Raw genomic sequence first — 25,008 nt, forward strand, 5'->3', positions numbered from 1 at the left:
ATGTGAAGTGCTACTAGTACAAATACAAGAATGAAACAATTCCTAATCTCAAACACTTCTAATGAGGAAGACAGAAAGTATACATATAATCACACAAAGAAAAAATTGAAGAGATAAAATACAAGTAAATAAAAAATAGCTAAATATAATGTAGTTGGGGGAGTGAGAGCAAGTCAGTGAACTTCCCTGAGGATCAGTTTCCTTATCTTTAAAATGAAGTGGATAGAGTACACAGGGTCTCTGTGTTTACTTCCAGTTCTAGAACTATAATCCATGGATATACACATATATACACATATACATATAAATGTGCTTCAGGTTCAGTCTTTTTCTCCCTACATATAATTGAATAAATTTCCACAGATGTATAGCAAATTTCAGGGAGAAAAACAAAACTGACACTTCATCATACAAATTAATATACATGAATATTAATGGAGGTTAAGTATATTCACTAATGAAATAACCATCACTGAGGTTTAATTAATGCTGCCAAGAGCTGCTGAATATCATTAAAAAAAAAAAAAGCAAAACTGTGTGTTTCAAGAAACTCAAGAAAATCAATAAAAGATACACAAGCTAACATAATAAAGATATGAAAGTATTGAATTAATCTAAAAGAAAATCAAGATATTACCTTGGCTAGTTTTTGTGTTGTATAACTTAGCTGTCTTAATTCCAAAACTTCAGAGATGTCTGTTTGAGTAGCACGATCTGTTGAAAAATAGCCTACTCTCAAATTATCTGACAAGTCCACCCTGGAAGAAAGACAAAAAAGGCTTCAGTATGGTGATCACTGCTTTATATAAAATGTTGCCTGCTGAAAAAAAGTGTCTTCCATTTTGTGTAGGCCAAATAAAATTTTAAATGTGCCAGAAAGGGGGAAGTTTTCCAGCACCAGAGCCCAATGTCTCCCTATTGCATGGAAGGTGTTCTCCAGGCCTCATCCCCATGGATCACAGACTCTGGAAGCAAAAGCTGGAAAGAACTTTGTAAGGATCATGCTGAGCAAGTAGAAAGAGGCTTAGACAGGTTCAAGTCAACTAAACAAACATTTATTTCGTGCCTTCTATGTGCTACACATTCAGAATAAAAAAGGAAAAAAACAATCTTTGCCCTCATAAAGTTTATAATCTAATAGGGAAGACAATATCAACTCATACATACAAGTCAAACTAAACACAGGATAAATAGGAACTAACAGAGAAAAGGCACTGAAATGAAAAAGGCTGGAGAAGGCTTCTTCCAGGAGCTGGGGTTCTAATGGAGACTTAAAAGAAGCCAGGGAAATCAGTAGCTGGGGCAGAGGAGAACATTCGAGGCATGAGGACGGAAAGCTGAGAGATGTTGTACCTTGTTCCTGGAGCAGCCAGGAGTCCGGTCTCACTGTATCAAAGAGATTATGCTGGGGAGTAAGAGACTCCCAGAAATGCAGGAGCCGGCTAGGTTACAAAGGGCTCTGGATGCCAGTGGTGATAATAGGCCACTGGAGTTTTTGGATAGGAAGTGACAAACTGTTTGGTGATAGCAATCTGGGAAATAAATAAAGGTGAAAATGGTCCTTGGTCCATCTATCAGATTGCCTAAAATGATAGAAGGGGAAAAGGACAAGTGTTGGAAGGGATGTGGAAAAAACCAGGGCATTATTACCTTTCTGATAAACTGTGAACTGATCCAACCACTTTGGAGAGCAATCTGGAATTATGCTCAAAGAGTTATAAAACTGTGCATATCCTTGACCCACTAAAGCTATTATTATATTTGTTTCTCCAAAATCAGGGGGAAACTTGTAGAATAGAGAACTTTTATGTTCTAAAATATTTACAGCAGCTCTCTTTGTGATGGCAAAGAACTGGAAACTGAGAGGATGCCTATCAATTGAGGAATCGCTGAATAAGTTGGGACATATGATTCTGATAGAATACTACTGTGTTGTAAAAATGACAAGCCGGTTGATTTTAAGAAAACACAAAAAGACTTACATGAAATAATGACAAGTGAAAGGAGCAGAACCAATAGAACGTTGTATACAGTAACAGCAAGACTGAAGAATAACTATGAATGACTAACCTAGTTTGAGTAATGTGAATATTCAAATCAGCTGCAAAGGACTTAAGGAGGAAGATGTTATCCACCTCCAGAGAAAGAACTGATATATGAAAGTCTGTATTGTGTGATTTCACAGATATATCTGCGTTAAATGTTGGCTTCTAATGCAGGGTTGGGAGGGAAGGAGAGAAACAGATTGGAACTCAAAATGTTTTAAAATAAATATATTTTGTAAATGGTCCTTGATGCTGTGTGGGCCTTTTCCTGCTTTCACAGTGATGGCTGGAGAGTGGGAGAAGAGTGAGCAGTATGTCCTGATACAATTTTAGACTGACTATAAATATTAATTTAACTGTTAGTTTTGAAAGGAGAGATCATCATCATCAAGAGAAATGAGGTCATATTCATGTTTGACATTTCTATAAATGAAACCCAAATATGTAAAGAATTTGTAGTTAAAGAGATGGCTGGTTGGTAAAGATAAATAAATGAATTAGCAGACACAGGAAACTTACAAAACATGTTTGTTGAAACAAGAGAAAATTAATGGGGAGGTTAAGGAGGTAGAGCAAGAAAGTGAAGAAGAATCTGCTGTGTAGAAATAGTAGTGGGAAACTAGCCAAGCTAAGGCATCCCAAATATCCCTTTATAAATGGGATAAAAATAGGATTTTTAAAAGGGATAAAAAAAATCTCTCTATAGATGAAAGTAAGCAGACAATAATCTCTTCTTATTATCAAGGATTCCAGGCCTGGCATTCTGTTATTCACTGTACTATCTATCTAGCTAATGAATGAATGATCGACTAATGATTTATGGGCAAAGGATGAGAATGGGTTGCAATATTCACTTGGAGAATCCATATTGATTACATTATGGATCTATGTTCATTAGGGGGCTTATTAAAGGAACCCCATAGTTATTTATAGATCATAGATTTAAGGTTAGAATCATCAATTCCAACTTCTTCATTTTACGGTTGTGGACACTGAATCCCAGTGAGCTAATGTGAATTATTAATGTTCTCATAGTGATTTAGTAATAGAAGGCATATTTGAACCTGGAACTTCTGTCTCCAAATCTAGGGTTTCTTCATGGCAATAAAACCACCCCCAATTTTATCTCTTTAGTAAATTGGAAATCTCTATATTTTCAGTTTTTTGAAACATGGCATATATGAATAGAATTTTGGGGAAATTTGATTAAGTCTGTTAAGGTACATGCATATACAACTAAGCCAAGCAAGTTAAGTTCAGAAAGTTTTCAGAATACAATAGTAATAACAATAACTAACACACAGTACCCCTGTGTGCCAGGTACTCAAAGCAGTTGTTCTTCATAACAACCCTGGAAGGAAGGTACTATCCATATCCTCATTATAGATAAGGGAATTTAATAGATAAGAAAAGGAAAATATGTCACATGGGAGATAGTGGTTAAGTGACTTGCCCAGAGTCACACAGCTAGTGAGTATTTGAGGAAGAATTTGAACTCAGGCCTTCCTAACTCCCAGACCCACTGCTCTGTGTACTATAACATTACCTTTGCTGCTTTCTAAAACACATAGAAACCTATCCAAATATCTCATTCATTTTTAATGATTAAAAATATTGTAAAGATAATATGGCTGAAAGCAGAGATGGAAAAATATCTGCAAATACAGTAGTAATGGCAGTCAAATTTTGGTAGTAACAGGAAATAGTAGTAATGGATAAGTCTTAATTCAAATGAAATTTTCTGCTTTTTCCAGAGCATGATTTTTAGAGCCCTAACCTAATTAAATTTGTATCCTGAGCTTAGGAATCTCTAAGCCCATGTACATTGCTGAATAAAAAATCATTTAAACTATCATTAAAAGAAACTGTGATTAATGATTTAAAAAAACTTTCTATTTATTTTAAAAAATGATTGACAATTTGAATCTACACTCTTCTTTCTGATGACCCTGACAATCCATTCTTGTAATGAGAACAATTGTCATCTACCTCTCTGTAGTCATTAAATGCTTTTTACAAGTTATGTTTATCTCATTTGATAAAATGCTCTTTATAAAGTGTTTTTGAAAGGATTTAAAAAGATCCTTTGGTCCAATACTTTGTTTGACAGGTAAGACTGATGCCCAAAGAAGGGGAATGAGTTTTTCTAAAGCACAAAAGATAAAGTAGAAGTCCTGAATCCAAATCTGGTTTTCTTTGAACTCCGCCATCCTGAAATTGTATTACCACAGAAACACTGTACAACTGAGTCTTAGCAACTTGGATCAAAGCAGTGACTAAGCATGATTCTAAGGGAGTGATGAAAATAAGGGGCAAAGAGACAGGCCAGGTCAGGCCAGGAATTTTGGTAAAAGGCCAATGTGGGCATTTGTTTTACTGACTACTTGTTCCAAGGGTCTCTGTCTCTGTCTCTGTCCCTCTTCCCCCCTCCCTGTTTCTCTCTCTTTCTCTGTCTCCCTCTCTCTGTCTCTCTCTGTGTGTCCCTAACCCTCCCTCTCTTCCTCTCTCCCTCTTTCTGTTTCTGTTTCTCTTTATCTCTTTCTCCCTCTTCTTCTCTCCCCCCTTTTGTCTATCCCTTCCTTTAGAATAAAATCTTGTCTTAAAAACAAAAACAAATACTATTATCAATATATTTTAAAAAGAAGATTGTGAAATGGGAGTCAGAATAAACAAGTACCTTTCTAATGCTAGGGAAAAAAAACGTGTTTTAAAAAACTTTGATACAAACAATCCTTGCCAAATATATATATATATATATAACATATTATATGTATATACATATAGATACATACCTACATGCACACACACACATATATATAGTCTGAAAATTTTTAAAATAAGGATGTTTGTTTCTTAAGAGTATGTTTTTTAGAAAATATGAAAGTAAAACAAGTTTAATTTCTCCCATAATTGATATGGGAAAAATTTTAATGTGAGACTTTAACAGCTGTTTTACTTCAATGCAAGCATCTCCTAAACCCCTCAAAATCAACCTGAAAAAATATTACAAATATCAAAATTGTTAGCTGTTAGATTTTAGTGCTTCTAGAAGCCTGATTATCCCATCCTCACTCCAGACCAGTGTTCCCTTGGGCTTTTGACCTTTAAGAACACTTTTCTCACTCCACATGGGGATAATGAGAACTACTGAAATCCTGTTCTTGCTTACCCAGGGACTCCCTAGATCTTCCCTGGCTCTTAGAAGAGATCCTTTTGAAGAAAGGATTCTAGGAAGATGGTGGGGTAAGGCAGTAAACTACCTTGCTCTCACATATTTCTCCAGAACTTGGCAGAAGGAATTAAAAGTCCAATGAAGGGGTCATCAGCCTCAGACAATTTGGGAGGATGTTGGGAAAGACCTGAACCCACCCAGCTTCGCCACCTGGCTTTGTCAGACCTGATGGAAATGCAAATTTTTCTGGGCAGATACTGGGAATCCATGAACAACTAGCCCTGGAGGCAGCTGTGCTGGGGGGCAGCCTCAGCTTCAGGAACTTTTGTCCCAAGACAAAAGGGGGTTGGGAGGCTGATTAGGGGAAGATTGCAGATCCCTCTCCCGATCCCGGCCCTGGTTACAGCAGACCTTGCTAGCTGGGGGCGTTTACAGGAGGCAAAAAACCCTCATTTGGTTCTGAAGAACTCAGGAGACAACAGCACAAAGAACCTGAAGCCTGAGACACCCTAGTCAAGAGTCCAACTCATAACTCAAAGTTAAAGGTCAAGAAATAAACCACTTGAAACAAAATCAGCAAGCAAAAGACAAAGAACGTGACCATAGTGAGCTACTATGGCCATAGAGGAGATATGGGTGCAACCTTTTGAAACATAAAGATAAACATGAAAGACCAATCATAAGAGATTTAATGAGGTCAAACTGTTTACTTTTATATGTGAAAACATCTATAAGAATATTATCACTACTTAGGCTTAGGGATGATTATGCTGAGATAATACTAAAAAATACAATTGTCTAGGGAGAGGTAAAATGGAGCAATTATTTCAAACAAATGAGGCATAAATGAAAAATGTAGAGAGAATAGAAAATTGGTAACACTAGAATCATATTCTCTTCAGTACTGGATTAAAGAAGAAATTAGATAGATAGATAAACATACAGATAGATATAGATATCTATAAATACATATGTATAAAAGTCTTAATTTATAAAGAAATAGGAGGGTAAAGGGGACAAGATAAGAGATTTTTAGAAGGATGTAAAATCAATAGGATACCAATTTAGGATTCCCTAGATAGGAAGGGAAGGGAAGAGGATAGGAGAAAAATACTTAGGGGTGCGGATTAGGAAGACTGGTTAGAAGAATAAAAATAAAGAGCTGGAGTATAATTTTTTTGTTGCTTCATCTGATGCAAAAAAGCTGGGGTAGCCATCATGATCTTAGACTAAATTAAAGCTAAATTTAATCAAAAGAGATAAATAGGAAAACTACATTATAATAAAAAGTACCATAGATAATAAAATAATTTCAACACTAAACCTTTATGCACCAGATGTTATAGCACTCACACTTTTATGTTTTAAAATTATTATAGCTTTTTATTTACAAAACATATGCATGGGTAATTTTTCAACACTGACCCTTGCAAAACATTCCGTTCCAACTTTTTCCCTCCTTTCCCCCATTCTCTTCCCTAGATAGCAAGTAGTCCAATATTTATTAAATATATTAAAGTATATAACCAAATTAACAAAAACCATATGATCATCTCAATAGATGCAGAAAAAGCATTTGATAAAATCCAACATCCATTCCTAATAAAAATACTTGAGAGTATAGGAATAAATGGATTTTTCCTTAAAATAGTCAGGAGCACATATTTAAAACCTTCTGTAAACATCATATGCAATGAGGAAAAACTGGAACCTTTCCCAGTAAGATCAGGAGTGAAATAAGGTTGCCCACTATCACCATTATTATTCAGTATTGTATTAGAAATGCTAGCCTCAGTAATAAGAGTTGAGAAAGAAATTAAAGGAATTAGAGTAGGAAATGAGGAAACCAAATTATTACTCTTTACAGATGATATTATGGTACACTTAGAGAACCCCAGGGATTCTACTAAAAAGCTATTAGAAATAATTCACAATTTTAGCAAAGTTGTAGGAAACAAAATAAACCCATATAAATGCTCAGCATTTTTATACATCACCAACAAAATCCAATAGCAAGAGATATGAAGAGAAATTTCATTCAAAATAACTGTCGATACCATAAAATATTTGGGAATCTATCTACCAAAGGAAAGTCAGAAATTATATGAGCAAAATTATAAAACACTTTCCATACAAATAAAGTCAGATTTAAATAATTGGAAAAATATTAAGTACTCTTGGATAGGCCAAGCAAATATAATAAAGATGACAATACTCCCTAAACTAATCTAATTATTTAGTGCTATACCAATCAGACTCCCAAGACACTATTCTAATGACCTAGAAAAAATAACAACAAAATTCATATGGAAGAACAAAAGGTCAAAACTTTCAAGGGAACTAATGAAAAAAAAAATCAAATGAAGGTGGCCTAGCTGTACCAGATATAAAACTATATTATAAAGCAGCAGTCACCAAAACCATTTAGTATTGGCTAAGAAATAGATTAGTTGATTAGTGGAATAGGTTAGGTTCAAAGGACAAAACAGTCAATAACTTTAATAGTCTAGTGTTTGACAAACCCAAGGGATCCCAACTTTTGGGATAAGAATTCATTATTTGACAAAAACTGCTGGGAAAACTGGAAATTAATATGGCAGAAATTAGGCATGCACCCACACTTAACACCATACACCAAGATAAGATCAAAAGGGTCCATGAAGTGGATCTCTTCGATAAAGAGTGCTAATTCAGTTTCAATTGATCAAAGATGGGCAGAAGCAGCTACACCCAAAGAAAGAACACTGGGAGATGAATATAAACTGCTTGCATTTTTGTTTTTCTTCCCGGATTATTTATACCTTCTGAATTCAATTCTCCCTGTGCAACAAGAAAACTGTTCGGTTCTGCACACATATCCAGGATATGCTGTAACCTGTTCAACATGTAAAGGATTGCTTGCCATCTGGGGGAGGGGATGGAGGGAGGGAGGGGAAAAATCGGAACAGAAGTGAATGCAAGGGATAATGCTGTAAAAAATTACCCTGACATGAGTTCTATCAATAAAAAGTTATTTAAAAACAAACAAACAAACAAAAGGGTCCATGATTTAGGCATAAAGAACGAGATTATAAATAAATTAGAGGAACATAGGATAGTTTACCTCTCAGACTTGTGGAAGAGGAAGGAATTTGTGACCAAAGAAGAACTAGAGATCGTTATTGATCACAAAATAGAAAATTTTGATTATATCGAATTAAAAAGCCTTTGTACAAACAAAACTAATGTAAACAAGATTAGAAGGGAAGCAACAAAGTGGGAAAACATTTTTAAAGTTAAAGGTTCTGATAAAGGCCTCATTTCCAAAACATATAGAGAATTGACTCTAATTTATAAGAAATCAAGCCATTCTCTGTAATGGGCTGAAGCTCGAGTTGATGCACTGAGGTCCCAAGCATGTGAGGCTAAATAGTAATTGGACCATACTCTATTAATATATATGCTTGGAGAAAGAATGGCCCCCGCCCACTCTTTGTGCAAGTCCTGATGTGTTGTATAGGAAATGACTTTTTTGGTGGGCGGAGGCAAGGGAGTGGAGAGGGAAGTAGAAGGAGAGACTGCTGGCTGGCGTCTTGACACAGTTGTTTACATTGCCATTGCGACGGCCTTTCATCTCCAATACCCCTCTGCTAGCTGGCTTCCTGTTGCAGCTGCCCATATTGCTATCACAATCCTTTTTGCCCATATTGATATCGCAATCCTTTTTCACCTCTTCACTTCAATAAAGATTGAAAAATTTCCCCTTAACCTGAATTCCTGACTCCGGCTGATTTTAAATACACGTGGTCATCACGTTTGGTGCCCAATGTGGGGCCCAAGGACCCTACTTTCACTGAAGAAGTCTTCAGTGACGAGGAACTTAGGTGAGAATAATAGACTAAACTAGTAACCCTTTTTGGCTAAAATGGGACAGATCCTAGCTAAAGATTCTCCATCCCCCACCCCAACCCCCCCACTCCAGCCTTACCCAGGAGTGGCACTATAGAAAGCATGCTTAAGCTGATAGAAGACCAAGGGCTACTTATAACTTGGGAACAGACAGCTAAACTTCTTGGTACATTAAAACGCACCTGCCCTTGGTTCTTACAGGAAGTGCAAATCTCTCCAGATAATTGGGCATTGATTGATCAACAGCTCTCGGCATATTATGATAAAAACGGTCCTCATTTAATTTCCATCGAAGCATTCTATTTATACAATATAATACAGTTGGCCTTAAGAACCCGTATAAGTTCTAGAAGAAAAGGAAAAAAACTCTAGGACTAGCCAAATGGAGAAGCCTGAGATAAAGGAGGAAGACAAAGAACAGATTAATGACCATATCCCCACAGGGCATGGAGACTTAAGTGAGGCTCAAGGGTGGGGTGAATCTGAGGCAGCTTCAGCCCCACCTAAGGACTTCCCTCCATCAACTTCACCCTCCGGGCCGGAGGGAGAAGGGGTAGTGGGGGAGGCAGTGACAGCACCAGCACCTCCCCCCCAGCATCCAGCCGCTCCTATGTCTAGATTGCAAAAGGGACTAATTAAGGCCAAAGAGGAAGGGAGAAATGTATCAGAATTTCAACACCACATTTTTCCTGTAATTCAACAATTTAATTCTTCAGGTCAAGAGAGTAGAAGATATCCTCCTGTTGATATAGAAATCCTCAAAGATCTGACTCTTTATGGGGCTACATCAGCTTATGTTAAGATGTTATTACAGAATTTGGCTTTTGAAATCTTGACCCCTAATGACTGGAAATCTATAGCAAGGATATGCCTAGAACCTGGACAAAACTACTTGTGGCTTTCTGAATATAGTGAGCTCTGTAGGATACAAGCCCAAAAAAATAGTCAAAGTGGAGTTTATGCTGCAATCACCTGTGACCTACTAACAGATGTAGGTCCCTATGCAGATGTCATAGTGCAGATTAATTATTCCATAGCAGCATATGAGCAAATTGCTGCTAATGCTATCAAAGTGTGGGCTTCTCTCCACAATAAAGATGACAAAGGTGGGTCCTTCACAAAAATAACACAAGGGCCAAATGAACCCTTTGCTGACTTTGTGGGACATTTGCAGACAGCTATCCCAAGAACAAATAGAGAAAATGCAATAACAGACATTTTGATAAGGCAACTTGCTAAGGAAAATGCTAATGAGGTTTGCAGAAGAATTATACTAGGACTGCACAAGGATGCTGCTTTAAAGGATATGATAAGGCACTGTGCCACAGTGGGCACAAATGCCTTTTATAGCCAGGCTATGGTGCAGACTTCCCAAAATCCAAACATGGGAAGACAGAGTCCCTCCTGGCAAGGGACTTCCAGAGAGACTCGTAGATGCTTTCAGTGTGGAAAAGTAGGGCATCTGAAAGCTCAATGTTGGTATAGAGATAGAATGGGAAAACAGGGTGGGAGAACAAGACCCAATACCCCATGTCCAAAATGCAACAGAGATTTCCACTGAATCATTCAGATTCAGTGAAATGGGATGAGGGGCCCAGCCCCAGGACCCAAGGCAAAAAACACTTGGGGCATGATGGCAGCCAATGATGCACCCAGAGAGTGCCTACAAGTGCAGTACCCAGACATGACCAATCAGCAAGAAAGCCATATGATGGGAGAAGGGGATTACACAATCAACCAGCCAGGAAGCAACTTGATGGGAAAAAGGAATTACAATTGGGGAGAATAGAGCTGTATGCAGGTGGGACAACTGAGATACCCCCTGGAGAGGTGAAATCTGTTCCTATCCAGCCTATGTATCCCTTGCCTCCAGGCCCAGTAGGCTTGACCATTTCCCTCCTTTTTGTACTTACAAAACAGTGTCCATCCACACACTGATGTGGGTTACTGGGGAATGTGTAGATAATATCCCAGTCACTAATACAGGTAGACAATATGTGACTTATCACCTAGGAGAAGTAGTAGCATCAGGTTTACTCATACAGAATCCTAATAAGCAACTTGGTGATAGTCACCCAGATTCTGACTCCAGAACACAAAATCCAGGAATATACTGGACAGCAGCTGTAACAGCTGACCGATCTATGCTCACGATCTATATAAATGGCTTACCATTAGAAGGATTGGTAGACACAGGTGCAGATTGTACAGTTATTAGAGGTGCCAATTGGCCCAGTCGCTGGCCAAAGATTAAAGCAGACACCTACATGTCTGGAGTAGGAGGATCAATAGCAGCTGAAGTTAGTGCTGCCCCATGAGATGGACTTTTGAAGGCAAAACAGGAGTTTTTACTCCTTTTATAGTTGAAAAAATCAATCTGTGGGGAAGAGACATTTTACAGCAATTAGGGTTAAAAATGAGTGCTTTGGTTTTTTAAGCAGGTTTGCAGTTGAAGGCCTGCCAACACTTTCACCTGTTCCTATCCAATGGAAAACTGATACACCAGTGTGGATAGAACAGTGGCCCTTAGGTAGTGATAAAATTCAGGCCTTATTAGATACAGTACAGGAGCAGCTTGAACAAGGGCATTTATAACTTTCTCTAAATCCTTGGAATTCCCCAGTGTTCGTTGTAAAAAAGAAATTGGGAAAATGGAGGATGCTCACTGATTTAAAGAAAAGTGAATGAACAGATGGAAACTATGGGAACTCTTCAGCCTGGACTTCCATCTCCTACTCAATTGCCTAGAGAATGGCCTCTTTGGGTCATAGATATTAAGGGTTGTTTCTATTCTATCCCTCTGGATAAGGAAGATATGAAAAGATTTGCCTTTTCAGTGCACAGCATTAATTTAGCTGAGCCTTATAAAAGATATGAATGGACAGTTTTGCCACAGGGAATGAAAAACAGCCCCATTATGTGTCAAATGTATGTTGCTGCTGCTCTTGCTCCAATAAGAAAAGCATTTCCAAAAGTTATGCTATTACATTATATGGATGATATATTGGGATGTGTACCTGAGGAACAAATGCTAGAAGCATGTCTACAAAAGACCATAGAAACACTAACATACTAAAAATTGTACATAGCTGAAGAAAAATTCAAAGACATGCTCCTTTTCAATATTTAGGATATGAAGTATACCCTAAGGTGCTTACAGTACAAAAACATTCCTTAAGAACAGAGAAGCTAAACACTTTAAATGATTTTCAGAAATTGATAGGAGATATCCAATGGATGCGACCAGTGTTAGGCTTGACTACCTATCAGTTACAACCATTATATGACATTTTAAGGGGAGACAGTGCTTTAAATTCACCACGCCAGCTTACAAAAAGAAGCTCAAGAGGCTTTGAGAAAAGTTGAACTGGCTTTATCCAATGTGGTTAAAAGAGTCACTCAAAAACCAATGGAAATATCAGTTTTTGCCACACAAGAAGGACTCACAGCAGTCCTTCATCAAGGAGACAGTGTGATAGAGTGGGTGAACCTCCTGGCACAACCAGAACAAAGCCTTACTCCTTATCCAGTGCTTGTGGCTAGAATTTTATTAAAGGCCATTAAGCGAGCAGTACAATTATCTGGGACAAGACCTGATAAGATATACACCTTTTACACCAATACACAAATTAATGTGTGTTGTGAGACCATCCCAGAGTGGCAAATTTTATTAGCCATGGCTCCAAATGTTACACACGGGTCTCCATTAAAGATAACCAGATTTTTACATAATTGGCGATGGATTCTTGAAGAAAAAGTTTCTCAAGTTTCTCTTAAAGGACAACTATCTTTACAGATGCATCCAAACACAATATTTGTTCTGTATACTCTCATGACTTAACTATAAAGAGAGTAGTCAGAACTCCTTTTCAGTCCACTCAGCAGAACGAATTATATGCGTCATGTTAGCTCTCACTTATTACCCAGGAGACATAAATATAATATCTGATTCAGCCTATTCAGTAGGTGTGATACAAGGAATTGCCACAGCCCAAATAAAGTTTGCAGCTTCAGGAACAAGTGAGAAAGCATCCAGGTAAGATTTATATCTTGCATGTCCCCTCACATAGTGGACTTCCAGGTCCTATTTTTGATGGAAATTCAAAGGCAGATAGCCTTTTAACTATATTAGCCAGTATGCCTTTATTTCAGGAGGTCCAGGAATCCCATTCTAAATACCATCAGGCTGCTTGATTTTTGCATTTACAATTTGGGATAACAAAAGAAGAAGCTAGGAGCATAGTAAAAAGCTGTGCAGCTTGCCTTCCTTTCCACGCTCCTACACTGCCTCCAGGGAAGAACCCTCTTGGTTGAGACCCAATGAAATCTGGCAAATGGATGTGACCCATTATAAATCTTTCGGTCGTGTGTCTTTTATCCACGTTGTGGTAGACACCTTTTCAGGATTCACTTTTGCAATACCAGCAGCAAAAGAGACAGCCCAAGTGGTCACTGAATTCCTCACACAAGCATTTGCCATTATGGGTATGCCACAAGCAATAAAAAACAGACATGGTCCTGCATATACCTCCAAACATTTTGCACACTTTTGTGCACAGTATAAGAATTTACACACCACTGGCATACCCTTTAATCCTCAAGGACAGGCAATAGTAGAGAGGAGAAACAAAGACATTAAGATGCTGCTCCAAAAACAAAAGAAAGGAGGAGCCACAGGTAACCCTAGAGAACTACTAAATCTAACCCTTTATACAATTAACTTCTTGATTTTTGATAAAGATGCACTGGCTCTGGCAGACAGGTTTTATAACTCACCGGAAGGGCAGTCCAGTGCAAGCAATTCCACTATCTTTAGATAATCGCCAAGTGATGTGGAAAGACCCAGAAAGTGGTGAATGGAAGGGACCAGATAGGCTAAATGCTTGGAGGAGAGGGTTTGCTTCTATCTCTACAGGTGGAGAAGGAATCAGATGGGTTCCAACAAGCCATATTCACCTTGTCCATCACAGAGAGACGGAGCAGACCCTTGAAACGAAGGAGAAGACCCAAGAAATATCGGGTGGTTCTGTTGCTGATTGTGCTCACCATTGAAAGAACGTGGCAGTTATGGCTCAAATGCCACTCATGGACATAGAAAATTGTTGGACTTCAAAACCCTCAGGAATCATTGGATTCTCTGAGACGTAAGACTTGAAAGCCCTCAGGAATCATTGGATTTTCTGAGAAATGATAAGACTCTTATAGGACTTCAAAATCTGCTGGAATCATTGGATTCCCTAACACATAAAAAGACTTTTGCAGGACTTCAAAAACTTGGGGGGATCATTGGATTCCCTGACATGTGAAGCAATGGACAATAGATTGGTTTTGGACTATCTCTTGGCTTCTGAAGAAGGCGTATGTGTGACTGCTGTTTACATACTCTCCTTCTAGGACTTCTGGCAATCTTTTACAACACCATGTTGATTTATATTGTTTATTATACCATTACTTGTGTGTACAATTTATGTTTGTTACACCATATCAAACCTGCACTGACTGTGGGGAGAGTCATCACTAATAGCCTCTGCATTGTTGCTATGTGCTTGTGTAATACCTCCCATGCTGATGGGTTTGTGCATAATAAGACCCTTCAGCCCAGAAACCCACTAGCAACCCCCACTTCCTTTTGGTGCTTTTCATCTCCCTTCCTGAGATGTCGGGGAGGGCATGATTTATCTCCTTTTTAGTGCTTTCACCTCCCTTCCTGAGAAGTCAAGGGGGTTGTGATCACCTCCTTTTTGGTGCTTTCACTTCCTTTCCTGAGAAGTCAGGGAGGGTGTGATCACCTTCCCTTGGGGGCTCTGACCTCGCTGAGGAATCAGGGATGGCATGACCACCTGTGTTCTAAAATAAAAGAAAGCAGGAGATGTAAAGGGCTGAAGCTCGAGTTGATGCACTGAGGTCCCAAGCACATAAGGCTAACTAGTAATTGGACCTTACTCTATTAATATATATGCTTGGAGAAAGAATGGCCCCCACCCACTCTTTGTGCAAGTCCTGATGTGTTGTATAGGACATAACTTTTTTGGTGGGTGGAGGCAAGGGAGTGGGGAGGGAAGCAGGAGGAGACACTGCTGGCTGGCGTCTTGACACAAGTGCTCGCATTGCCATTGCGACAGCCTTTCATCTCCAATCCCCCTCTGCTAGCTGGCTTCCTGTCATAGCTGCCCATATTGCTATCGCAATCCTTTCTCACCTTTTCACTTCAATAAAAATTGAAGATTTTTCCCTTAAGCTGAATTCCTGACTCCAGATGATTTTAAATACGCGGTTATCATAATTCTCCAATTGATAAATGGTCAAAGGATATGAAGAGATAATTTTCAGATGATGAAATTGAAACTATTTCCACTCATATGAAAGAGTGTTCCAAATCACTATTGATCAGAGAAATGCAAATTAAGACAACTCTGAGATACTACTACACACCTATCAGATTGGCTAGGATGACAGGACATGATAATGATGAATGTTGGAGGGGATGCAGGAAAACTGGTTCACTGATGCATTGCGGGTGGAGTTGTGAATGCATCAACCATTCTGGAGAACAATCTGGAATTATGCCCCAAAAGTTATCAAACTGTGCATACCCTTTGATCCAGCAGTGCTACTACTGGGCTTATACCCCAAAGAGATACTAAAAAAGGGAAAGGGACCTGTATGTGCCAAAATGTTTGTGGCAGCTCTTTTTGAAGTGGCTAGAAACAGGAAAATGAGTGGATGCTCATCAACTGGAGAATGGTTGGGTAAATGGTGGTATAAATGTTATGGAATATAATTGTTCTGTAAGAAATGACCAGCAGGATGAATACAGAGAGGCTTGGAAAGACTTACAAGAACTGATGCTGAGCGAAATGAATAGAACCAGGAGATCATTATATACTTCAACAACAATACTGTATGAGGATGTATTCTGATGAAAGTGGATCTCTTCAACAAAGAAAAATCTAATTCAGTTCCAATTGATCAATGATGGACAGAATCAGCTACATTCAGAGAAGGAGCACTGGGAAATAAGCGTGAACTGTGTGCATTTTTTGTTTTTCTTCCCAGAACATTTTTATCTTCAGAATCCAATTCTTCTTATGCAACAAGAGAACTGTTAGGTTCTGCACACATATATTGTATCTAGGATATACTATAACATATTTAACATGTATAAGACTGCCTGTCATCTAGGGGAGGGGATGGAGGAGGGAAGGGAAAAGTCGGAACCGAAATCAGTGCAAGGGATAATGCTGTAAAAAATTACCCATGCATATGTTCTGTCAATAAAAAGTTATAATAATAAAAAAATCCATTTTTTAAAAAGAAATTGTATAGGCCATAAATGAGCTTCCTAAGAAAAAAGCATAAGGACTGGATGCATTTACAAATAAATTCTATCAAATATTTAAAGATCAATTAAATCAATATTAAATTATTTGGATTAATAGGAAAAGGAGAAGTCCTACTAAACTCCTTTAATGAAATATATATAGTACTGTTATCTAAACCAAACAAGAAGGGCAGAAATAGAGAAAGAAAATTATAGGCCAATTTCATTAATGAATAGGGATATAAAAATACCAAATAAAATGCTAACTAGAAGGCTAGCTAAAATACCATTATAACAATATATCACAAAGATTACACATGATGACAAGTGGAATCACTTAATATAAGTAAAACTATTAACATCACTGATTATATCTAAACAAAAGTAATAAAAGTTATATGATTATATCAATAAATGAAGAAAAGCTTTTGACTAAATACAATACTCATTTCTATTAAAATACTTGAAATTCTAGGTAGAAGTAGATTTTTCCTTAAAATGATAAGAAGTATCTACCTAGAACCATCAGCAAACATTATTTATAATAGGGATAACTTGGAGTCTTCCCAATAGATCAGGAATGAAATAAGGATGTCCATTTTTACCAGTATTATTCATTATTGTATTAATATTGCTAACTATAGCAATAAGAGAAGAAAAAAGAAATTGAAGGAATCAGAATGGCTAATGAAACAATAAAACTATCTCTTTTTTTATGTGATATGATGATATACTTGGAAAATCTTAGATATTCAGCTAAAAAGTTAATTGAAACAATAATTTTATCAAAGTAGCAGGATATAAAACAAACCCATATAAATCATCAATATTTCTAACCATCAACAAAACTCTTAAAAAAAAAAGGGAGAGAGAGATAGAAAAAGATACTTCATTTAAAATAATTCTAATCAATATAAGATACCTGGGAGTATACCTGCCAAGAGAAATCCAGGATGTACATGAACATAATTTTAAAACACTTTTTATATAAAGAAAGTCAGATTTAAATTATTGGAGAAATATTGTTTACAGATTGACAGAGCCAACATAATGAAAATGACAACTTTACCTAAATTAATCTGCTTATTCAATGCCACCCCAATTAAATTACCAATAAAATATTGTATTGAGCTAGAAAAAATATTAACAAAATTCATTTGGAAAAACAAAAGGTCAAGAATATCAAAGAAATTGATGAAAAATGTAAAGGAAGGAGGTTTAACAGTATCAGATCTTAAATGATATCATAAGGCAATAATTATTAAATTTCTCTGGTAATGGCTAAGAAATATTAAGACAGATCAATGGAACAGAGTAGACATACAATATGCAGTATTAAATGATCGTAATAACCTTGTGCTTGATACAGATAAAGATTTAAGTTTTCGGGAGCAGTCTGGAAAAACTGGGCATAGATCAACATCTTGTGTCATTTACCAAGATAAGGTCAAAGTAGATACATGATTCAGATATAAAAAGAGAGAGAGATAATAAGAACATTAGAAGAACTTGGATCATTTCACTTATCTGACATATGGACAGAAGAATTTAGGAATAAACAAGAGAAAGAGAGCATTGTGAGATATAAAGTAGATAATTTTGATTATATTAAATTAAAGGTTGTTTTTAAAAAAACTAACAAAATCAATGTATCCAAGACTGGAAGGAAAGCAGAAAATTAGAGGGGAAAGAAAATTCATATATATTTTCAGATAAAGGTCTCAGATCTTAAATATATGGAGAGCTTTGTCAAATTTATAAGAATATGAATTATTCCCCAAATGATAAATGATCAAAGGCTATAAACAGGCAGTTTCATGATGAATAAATCACATATGAAAAATGCTCTAAATTATTATTGATTAGAAAATTTCAATTTAAAACTTCTGAAATATCACCTTATACTTATCAGATTGGCTAAAATGATAGAAAGGTAAAATGACATGTTGGAGGAGGCATAAAAAAATTGGGACATTAATACACTTTTGGTAGAACTTAGAACTGATCCAATCATTTTGGAAAGCCATCTGGGATTTTGCTCAAAGAGTTATAAATCTGCACATACTCTTTGACTTGCCAATAGCATTATTAGGTTTGTTTCCAAAGTTGATCAGGGAAAAAGGAAAAGAACCAATATGTTCTAATATATTTATAGCAGCTCTTTTTTTGTGGTGGCAAAGACTTGGAAATTGAGGAGATAGTCATCAATTGGGGAATGGCTATCCAAGTTGTGCTATGATTATGATAGAATGCCACTGTTACAAGAAATGATGAGCCAATTGATTTTAGAAAAAAGACTTTTATGAAATAACGAAGAGTGAAAGAACAGTATCAAGAGCACACTGTATTCAGTTAGCAGCAATATTGTTTGAAGAACTACTATGAACAACAAAGTTATTTTGAATGTAATAAATACTCAAATCAACTACAAAGGACTTAGGAAGAAAACTGTTATACATCTCCAGAGAAAAATAGAAAAATAGAAGCATGCAATATATATATATGTGTATATATGTGTGTGTGTATATATATACACACATATATGTTGTAATATATGTGAATGTATATATGTGCATATTTGCGCATATACATATATATATATATATGTATGTAAATAAGTATACACATATCTGTGTCAAATGATGGCCTTCTCTAGTGTGGGGTAGAGGAGGGCAATTTTTAAAAAATGCTTAACAGAGAACCAAAAGAACCCAAAAACTCAGAAGGAAGCACAGAAAGGTGGAATAGTTTTGAAAACAATATATAGTGTTTATTACATAGTTTATTTTTTGAAAAGGAAATACTGTGAAAAGAAAAATAGCAAAAATAAATAAAGTTACCCTTCTTTTTTAACCTTTCTGGAATCCAGTTTCCTCAGCTAATTTTAAAAAAGAGTAAATGATCCTGGAAGATGTCTACAATCTATTCCAGCCCAATGTTTGAAATACTAACAGGCAGAAGGGAACTAACTAGTGACACTAAAACAACAATCTCTCACTTTCTTATGAGAAACTTAAACAGAAAAGCTTAAAATGTCTTGACAAGAGATTGATCAAGTCAAAGATAATTTCAAAGGCTCAAACCTTAGAAACATCTTTCTGCCTTTGACCTGTCCTCTGTATTTGTTACTGTTATCACAGAAAGAAAACCTACATTATTTCCACTCACAATGTGAGTAAAATATGCCTTTATTCCATATTTTATTATAAACCAATATAAAAATCCATGGGCACATAGAAACAGGTGTTTTGTGGGCTTCTGAGCCCTATTTTCCAAGGATACTTAAAAAAGGATTCAGAAAACGTATGGATCCACCATTTGTCAGTCATTAGTGTTTAAGGAAAAGGCTAGAAACTTTCTCAATCTACTACTTTGTCCTTGGGGGTGGGATGGTTATAAAGGAAGCAAGTCTCTTATATTCAAGAGGAAGAGGGGACGAGATGGGCATAGTCTACTGTATATATTTTGGTTGTCCTTAGACAAAAACTTGGTTAGAGGAAAACAAAATGTAGGGGTTAGATGTCTCTGTAATGAAACAGAGGCTTATTTTTAAATGGAGTTGCTTGTGTCAAGAAGGAATAAATTCCATTTCTCTCACCTTCCCCCATCCCTTGCCATAATTTGCTAGAAGTAAATTCACTAGACACTTAAAATGGCTTTTGTTATTGTCCAATTGTGTATGACTATGATCCAGTTAGAATTTCTTGGCGGTTACTGAAGTGGCTTGCCAATTTTTTTCTCCAGCTCATTTTTACAGGTGAAAAAATTGAGGCAAATAAGAGTTAAGTGCCCAGGGTCATAGAGCTAGTATCTGAGGCCATATTTGAACTCAGGTCTTCCTGACTTCAGAAATTTATGACCAAAGATGAACTAGAGATCATTATTGATCACAAAATAGAAAATTTTGATTACATCAAATTAAAAAGCCTTTGTACAAACAAAACTAATGTAAACAAGATTAGAAGGGAAGCAACAAAGTGGGAAAACATTTTCACAGTTAAAGGTTCTGATAAAGGCCTCAATTCCAAAATATATAGAGAACTGACTCTAATTTAAAAAGAATCAAGCCATTCTCCAATTGATAAATGGTCAAAGGATACGAACAGACAATTTTCAGATGATGAAATTGAAACTATTTCTTGCTATACGAAAAGATGCTCCAAGTCATAATTAATCAGAGAAATACAAATTAAGACAACTCTGAGATACCACTACACACCTGTCAGATTGACTAAGATGACAGGAAAAAAATAATGACGAATGTTGGAGGGGATGTGGGAAAATTGGGACATTCATGCATTGTTGGTGGAGCTGTGAACAAATGCAACCATTCTGGAGAGCAATCTGGAATTATGCCCAAAAAGTTATCAAACTGTGCATACCCTTTGATCCAGCAGTGCTACTACTGGGCTTATACCCCAAAGAGATACTAAAGAAGGGAAAGAGACTTGTATGTGCCTAAATGTTTGTGGCATCCCTGTTTGTAGTGGCTAGAAACAGGAAAATGAATGGATGCCCATCAATTGGAGAATGATTGAGTAAATTGTGGTACATGAATGTTATGGAATATAATTTTTCTATAAGAAATGACCAGCAGGATGAATACAGAGAGGCTTGGAGAGACTTACATGAACTGATGCTGAGTGAAATGAGCAGAACCAGGAGATCATTATATACCCCATACAGTATCGTATGAGGATGTATTCTGGTGGAAGTGCATTTCTTTGACAAAGAAAAGGTCTAACTCAGTTTCAATTGATCAATGATGGACAAAAGCAGCTACACCCAAAGAAAGAACACTGGGAAATAAATATAAACTTTTTGAATTTTGGTTCTTCTTCCCTGGTTATTTTTACCTTCTGAATCCAATTCTTCCTGTGCAACAAGAGAACTGTTCGGTCCTGCACACATATATTGTATCTAGGATATACTGTGACATATTTAACATGTATAGGACTGCTTGCCATCTGGGGGAGGGGATGGAGGGAAGTAGGGGAAAAGTCGGAACAGAAGTGAGTGCAAGGGATAACATTGTAAAAAATTACCCAGGCATGGGCTCTGTCAACAAAAAGTTATGATTATTAAAAAAATTAAAAAATAAAATTGGATCATTAAAAAAAAGGAACAATCAGACATCCTGGTAGCCAAAGCTATTAGTCTATAGAAGTTTTTATCAAAAATAATCAGTTTAGGATTGCCTTATTTCTGTTAATTATGCTCTGAAAAATGAGTAATACATGGAAGAGAATAAAAAGTGTGTATGAAAAAAATAAAAATAAAAATTGTGTGACATACATAATTTACTACATCAATAAGGATGTGGGCCTACATAGATAAATAGGATTTGGCTTGGAGATTTAGGTTTGGTGACTATAGGAAGCTGTGATTTTGTTGGTAGTTATTTTTTGTTTGTTTTGTTTTTTAATGAGGTATGCTGGTAAGATTTTTCCAATGTGTATTTAATATTATGAAATTTTACCAAATTTGCATTTTGGCCAGTGTCCACATACTATTTAAAATATAGCTGCTAGAATCTTCAAGGATTACAACTAGTTAAGAGTCCAGTTTTATTTGTCCACAGTAAAAGTGTTTTTCTATGTGTGAAAAATGTGTCTGTTAGATTAAAAAAGCATTTGTGTACAGTGACTTAGTCAATATCTCTTTAGAATATTTTAAACTGGTCTTATATCTCATAAGAAAGTGAAGGATGGGGTAGCCCTGAATTCAGGAGGATATGAGTTCAAATCTAGCCTCTGATACTTAACATGTCCTACTGGTGTGACCTTGGGCAAGTCACAATCCCAATTGCCTCAGCAAAAAAAAAAGAAAGTGAGAGGTTGCTCTTTCAAACAGGCTCTTTATTGCCCATTAAAGGTAGAGCAGGAATAGAATATTGGCATCGTATGGTACCTTATTCTCCTTTTAAATAGATGAGAGAATTGAGTTCCAGAGAGGTTAAACCACTTGCTTAAGCCTACAAAATTTGGAAACCAGATTAGGGGGAAACTAGATGTAAAAAAAAAAAAAAATGGATTTAAAGTCAGAGCATCTGGATCCAAATACTTTTCACTAGGGCCCCATTGGGCAAATATCTTTTTGGAACTCAAATTTCCTCAAGTGTAAAATTATAACTGCTGAGGTTCCTTCCAGTTCTTAATTTATGATCCTGACTCCAGGGCTAACACTTAGCGAGTTTGTCTTTATTTCCCCCACTATACCACTCTATCTTCTAGTATCTTGCATTAAGAGGGTTTTCTCCTTTTTGTACATGTGAAGTTGATGTGTGTTCTGGCTTGCTGAATTACTTTAATTTTTTTTTTCTTTTTTAAAACAATTACAAGGCTTTGTTGGGCAGGGTAAAAGGAAGGGATGTAGTTAGAAATGAAGATGATGTAAAAACAAACGTTTTTTTTTTATCAATAAAATAATATTTTTCAAAGTTTCCTCTTCTCATCATTGAAAAACTGCTCCTGGAATCAGAAAAAGGTCATTAATGAGCAGTTATAGACTGATAGCCCTTCTCTAGAGCAGGAATTCTTAATGTCAGTAAACTTGTCTTTTAAAATATTTTGATAACTGTATTTCAACCAAATTGGCTTTGCAATCCTATGTATTTTATTTGATTCATTAAAAAAAAAAAAAAACCATTATTCAGAGAAGTTCATAAGGTTCACCAGATAGCCAAAAGGTTCCATAACAACAAACAAGGTTTTTTAAACCCCTGCCTGGATCACCCAGGCAACAAGAACTCAGCTAATTCTGTATTTGGCTCACCTGGAGCTCTGTTCGCGGTCAGGGGTTGGGGGAATAAAGAATACCAAAGGTTATGGAACATGAGAGGGTAGAAATCAAGTCTCGGCAATCGGGGAGCCTCGATGCAAGTCTGGACTCTGACGCCGTGCGACCTTGTCACTCTGGCTTTGGTAAAAGGAGAGGCTGGGACTAGCGGACCTCTGAAAGTATGTGTGTACAAAGCCGAAGAAGTCTGGAAGGGAAGGGATGGGGGAAGGAGGAGAGTGTAAAGGCTACGGACGTGGACCAGAGGGGCGCGAAGGTATCGCGCGCAAGGGAGGATGGAAGCTGGGAGATCTAAGGTGTTCCTGAGATGCTTTAGGTCAAGGTCGGGGCTGGGAGCGCTTCCCAAAGCCCACAGGAAAGGCATCCGTCGCGGGGCGCTCGGGAGCCCCTAGTTACCGAGGGCGGAAATCGCAGAATTCCAACTGATCCTCTAAGGGCTGGCAGTGAAACTTCTTCCATCGCTCCACCGAGGGCAGGGGGATCAACGGTTCCTCCCGAGATCGGTCAGCTGTCTTGAACTCAGCCATTTGAATCTCGAAGGAGAAGCCGTCAGCTGGAGTACAGCAGGGGCACAGAACCTAGAGTCTGTTGTTATGGCAACCGTTCCAGGGCTCGGAAGTGGATCTATAATCTGATTGGAGGAGACAGAGAAGGGGCGAGAGGAAGGAGGAGCAAGCTCTCGTCGTTTTTGTAAATATCACCCGGGGGCGGGGCGTACGTAAGGAGCGGGTATTTTCACGCTTTTCTCCCTCCGGTTGCCTCTGGAGGTTCATTCATGTAAGAGCTAATTTGTCCTATGTCCCTGAGAAGCCGCGAGTTCGAATTCCATTATTGCCACTTGACCGCTGGGATTCTGTGCAAGACGCTGACGCTCTTCGGGTCTCAGTTTCCACATCTGTAAAATGGCGAAAGAAATACCGCCTACCTCCCAAGGTAGTTCTGAAACTCAAATAAAATCACACCCAGGTCAGTCAAGCCCTTTGCACGCCCAAGGACGCTGTCCATCACAGCTGTTCTTAGGGGTTGGGCAGCCACTCTCGGGGGTGTTGTGGCGCTTAACTGCAATAATGCAAGCAGAGCACTTTGCCAACCTTGAACACTATGCAAATGATTTAATATGATTATTAATTTATCATGAATGTCGTGGTTAGTCTAGTCACCAGGTGATGATTTCATTCCTGAGTCTTCTGATGCATTCCTGCAGAGCTCAAACAACGTTTTATTTTTTAATTATTACTTTTAACATTTTTTAAAATTTTGAGTTCCAAATTCTCTCCCTCCTTGAAAAGACAAGCAACCTATGAGTTATACATGTGAAGTCATGCAAAACATTTCCATATTAGTTACATTGCAAAAAAAAAAAAGGCAAGAAAGATAAACTTTTTTTAAAAGTATGCTTCATTTTGTTTTCTTTCTTATTTTCCTTTTTGATCTGATTTGTCTTGTGCAGCATGATATTTGTGGAAATATGTATAGAAGAATTGTGCGTGTTTAACATATATTGGATTAATTGATGTCTAGGGGAAGGGGAGGAGGAGAGGGAACAAATTTAGAATACAAGATTTGCTCAGGGTGAATGTTGAAAATTATCCATGTATATATTTTGAAAATAAAAAGCTTTAAATTAAAAAAATTAAAATTAAAAATGTTTTAAAGTATGTATTCAGAGTTCATTGGTTCTCTGGAGGTGGAAAGTGTTTTTCTAAACGTTCATAGCAGTACAGGGGTGTGCTGATATAAGAAAAGATGTGCACACTTTTAAATTTAATCTGTATTTTTAATAC

The 25,008-nt window shown here is 37.1% G+C and overlaps 1 protein-coding gene across 4 annotated transcripts in view; it reads right to left on the reverse strand.

The window, feature by feature from the left end:
- The window catches only part of C5H10orf67 (chromosome 5 C10orf67 homolog), a 120,425-nt gene extending 95,708 nt beyond the window's left edge, over positions 1 to 24,717 (reverse strand). For 2 of the 4 annotated variants that reach the window (XM_052001655.1, XM_052001653.1), the window contains exons 1-2: positions 23,621 to 24,715; positions 638 to 758 (exon numbers count right to left, since the gene is read on the reverse strand). In XM_052001655.1, the coding sequence (XP_051857615.1) occupies positions 638 to 758; positions 23,621 to 23,751 (252 nt within the window). In that variant the 5' untranslated portion in view covers positions 23,752 to 24,715. Of the gene's footprint in view, positions 1 to 637; positions 759 to 23,620 lie in introns of all 4 variants that reach the window. The other 2 variants (XM_052001654.1, XM_052001652.1) reach the window with 2 other exon arrangements.
- Positions 24,718 to 25,008: the final 291 nt, after the last annotated feature.

The sequence above is a fragment of the Antechinus flavipes genome, chromosome 5, assembly GCF_016432865.1.
Source record: "Antechinus flavipes isolate AdamAnt ecotype Samford, QLD, Australia chromosome 5, AdamAnt_v2, whole genome shotgun sequence".
Classification (NCBI taxonomy): Eukaryota; Metazoa; Chordata; class Mammalia; order Dasyuromorphia; family Dasyuridae; genus Antechinus; species Antechinus flavipes.